At 36.3% G+C, this 3,845-nt stretch overlaps 1 protein-coding gene across 1 annotated transcript in view; it reads right to left on the bottom strand.

Annotated features, from left to right (window-relative positions):
- Positions 1 to 957: 957 nt before the first annotated feature.
- The window catches only part of HCFC2 (host cell factor C2), a 42,844-nt gene continuing 39,956 nt past the window's right edge, over positions 958 to 3,845 (bottom strand). The window contains exons 14-15 of the mRNA XM_006888553.1: positions 2,998 to 3,183; positions 958 to 1,464 (exon numbers count right to left, since the gene is read on the bottom strand). Of these exons, the coding sequence (XP_006888615.1) occupies positions 1,150 to 1,464; positions 2,998 to 3,183 (501 nt within the window). The 3' untranslated portion in view covers positions 958 to 1,149. The remainder of the gene's footprint in view (positions 1,465 to 2,997; positions 3,184 to 3,845) is intronic.

Raw genomic sequence — 3,845 nt, 5'->3', positions numbered from 1 at the left:
CAGACTAGAATAGGCAGTGAAACTGTGAGATTCATAGAGGTTGAAAACACATTACTGCTAGCAGAGTGTTGATAATACCTATATTAGTTATCTTTAAGGTTGGAATAGAACCTGAGTAAGCTAATGCTTATATTTCAGTTATAAAAAAGTTTATACAATTTCAAGGTAAAAAATAATGCAAAAATAAAACATTTAGAGCATTTACAAAATCTTACAAATGTTTAAAACACTATTCCAAAACTTATGTCCTGTTAAGGTGCTTCTTTCTTTCTGCAATGGGAGGATATTTTAATTTAGAATTTTAAATTCTGAAGGTTTTCATTTCAGTGAAAGCAAAGTGAGGATGAATAAAACGGATGTGGAAATATTCAGGATGTTTTTTCTTTATTTCTCAGGAAAATAAAGAATTTTAATGCTGAAAGGGATCTTAAAAGGTGAGCTGTCCTTTAAGTGCCTCATTTCTTAATAAGGAAACTGACGGCCAGGTCGAAGAGAAGTGCTTTGGTCAAAAAGACATTAAATGTATTAGCCAGAAAAGAATCAACAAACTTTGTTATTCTTTTTGTATTTTATCATGATCTTTAAAAATAATAAAAACTCAAAAAGAGTTTCTAAATTTGGATTGTTTGTTTTTGTAAATGACTTAACCTTGTGCTAACTGTAAACAACCAAGAAATAACCAAATGGCTTCTACAACTAATACCATGAGTATTACTCGCTAGAAGATAGCCACTGGATGACTGCGCATCCAGAACCAAATCAGAGAGAGTACTTAGAGATGGGGCATTTACAATGTCGGGAGCATTCTCTACATAAGAGCCTAACGCACAGCTAGAATCATCTAGTAACTCTAGGATGACTTACATGGCCCTTTAGAAAAGATGTGGGAGTAATAAAACCTCTGACTTTATATATACTAATACATATATACACACAGATATTTATATACTAATTTTCAGAGTCTTTGCTTCTTTTCTAATTTTATTTGGATCTAGGATTGAGCAAATACATTTTAAGAACAACTTACAAACTCAAATTCATAGCTGCTAGAAATACAATCATATTTGTATATAATACTTTGTTAAATGACAAATCTTCATAACTAGTTACTAATAAATAATCATCACAATAGCTTCAGTTAAAACCAATTCAGCTTAAAGGAGCTTTCTTATTGTTACCTTGAAGCCATCGGACTTGGGTAGCTGGTCCATATCCCTTTTCATTCTTTGCCGATATTCTGAACACAATGGCGGGTCTGGATGTGTAATCAATATATGCATTTGCAAGTTGCCCAGCAGTTACTACACATGATGTCTTAAGACCACAATAAATCCTCATGAACACAAGCTGACTTGGATTATCTTGTATCTGTGCTGTACGGATAGCCAGGTAAGCTGAATATTCCAAAATATTTCCAGAAGGTGAAGTTGGAGGTTCCCAGGAAAGGTGGATACCATCAACATTCTTGAAGAAGGAAGGTTAGGGGCATGGGGGACCAAGAAAACAAAGTAAAAGTTCTAAAATTTTCTCTATTATCACTTATCAAATTTATCTTCAGAACACAGTATACTACTTTTGCTAAAATGTTGGATGTTAGTTCTTTCATTAGTCATTTTAAAAAATCCTGCTTATTGTATGTAAAAAAGCTTGTCATGCCTATGTTCTAAAAACACAACTAAACAGACATAGCTGTCTGTCTCACTCCAGCCTATGATCTTATTGTTGTTAGGTGCCACTACGACTCACAGTAACCCTGTGAACAATGGCTTTGAACCCTGCCCTCACCATCTCTGTCATGCTCAAGCCCACTGTCACAGCCACGGGGTCAATCCATCTCAGTGAAGGTTTCACATGTTGTCTCCGATATACAGAAGAAGAGGTTAACTCAACAAGATTGGCCTGATCACTGGATGTAAGGGTTAACTCAGCAGTCTTGGAGTGGTCAAACGCTACACATAGTAAAGAAAAAGACTGGCACCCAGTCTTCCCTTGTTGTAAACTCTAAGCCCCTGGAATGTCCTCTCTAATAATGGTCTTTTATAATCTCAATAACTCTAAAATTACCTAATTATATGACCTTTATAAAATGTATTAAGCACTCTGGTTTTAGCTATACTAATAATTCCCTCCGGGGGTTGTAGGCCACACCAGATAGTTCATGCTAACAATGTGGTTTATGGTGAATGCTTATTTTTGTTCCCCTGAGGTCCTGAGTATTGAGCTATTGGTTTGACTTCCATGGTGAGTGGGGCTGCACTAGAGACAGATTAGCTAAGGTGAGTCATACAGGCATGCCACGCCGACAGGGCTGACCGCCAGTACCAATCCTGATCTCCAGGCTCAAGCGAGCCTCCCTGGTCTGTACAGTACTCCCTTGAACCAACAGTTTTTTACATGCTGTCACACATCTTGGCTGCGAGAATTAAGCTACAACCTCTGGAGAAACCAAAGTTCAGGTTTAGTTTCTTTTGACTCAACTCTGCAATTTTACCTTTGATTTTAATCTGCATCCTTTCATGTAAGAAACAGTAACTGTGAATGTAACAGCTTGTTGAACTCTCTGAGTTCTCTTAAAAAATCATCAAACTGAGGACTGTCTTTGGGACCCTGACACACTCATGAAGAGGTTTCTTTCTTTCTTTCTTTCTTCCATGAAAGCAGACTACTCTGTGTTTTTTTAAAGAGGAGAAGAATCTTAGCATGAAATAGAATGTAATCTGTGGGTGCTACCAAAACAACAGGAACTAACTAATAGTAAGAAACATACCAGACTTCCCTCCCTTACTGTGATACAGACATTGTAATCCCATGTGAAATTTGGTTCTTCAATTTATCATGGGCAATAAGCAAGAAAAAAAAATTAAAACTTTTAATCCACAGCATTTTGGATGTTTATTCAGTTGTCACTAACAAGAAAGAAGCTCTAAACTGTCAGTTTCACTTCACATACAAATATTCAAATGTAAATCACCAACAAGCCTTAACCTGCTGTCTCACCTTTGAAATTCTGACGGCAGACGGAGCTCCAGGAAAACCAGGAATACAAGTTTTAAACTCACTGACTTTGCTGAAAGGGCCTATTCCACAGCCATTGATTGCAGCAACCCTGAATCTGTATCCTGTGCCTGGAACAAGATCTTGTTTCTTTAGTAAACTGTAGTCAGGCCCGTCTGCATTTCCAACCTAAAATGTAATATATGCAAAAGTTAAATAAAAGCTGTAATCTATTACTTCTCCCCAGTAAACAGTAAAAAATCTTATGCCTCTAGTTCACAATTACTTTTTCTCACATATCTGAATGAACCCCCCAATACAGTGGTCCATAAATTATTAACTTACAAAGAGGGAAAATGCTCTTTCCTGCTGAAGATCATTGATTAAGAAGAGAAATAGAAGAAAAGAGCATATGAACAGTAGGAAGGTAGAGAAAAAACTGACAACCACATAAAACAGTTGTTTGTTGTTGTTGTTATGTGCCGTTGAGTTGTTTGCGACTCCTAGTGACCCTATGTACTACAGCCCTAAACCAGAGTGAAACAATATTCCATCCCCGTGAAAATTTAATTTGAAATAGAAATCTCAAAAGATTTACAATAAAAAAATTCTAGCCAGGAACAAGAGTCTTTGAAGATACGCATGGTTTGACCAAAAAAAAAAAAAAGGAATGATGAGCATCCAGCAATAAAGCATTTTAAAAACATTCACCAAAGAGTATTACTGTAGAATGACAAATATTATTGTTAATAATCTGGCATTTGACTGTGTGGATCATAACAAACTGTGGCTGACTCTGAGAAGAATGGGAATCCCAGAACATTTAATCGTGCTAATGCGAAACCTATACT

The sequence above is a fragment of the Elephantulus edwardii genome, unplaced genomic scaffold (assembly GCF_000299155.1).
Source record: "Elephantulus edwardii isolate Elephantulus edwardi_28Jun2011 unplaced genomic scaffold, EleEdw1.0 scaffold00068, whole genome shotgun sequence".
Classification (NCBI taxonomy): Eukaryota; Metazoa; Chordata; class Mammalia; order Macroscelidea; family Macroscelididae; genus Elephantulus; species Elephantulus edwardii.
Note: the sequence above shows the minus strand (reverse complement) of the source record. Positions and strands in the feature narration are given on the sequence as shown.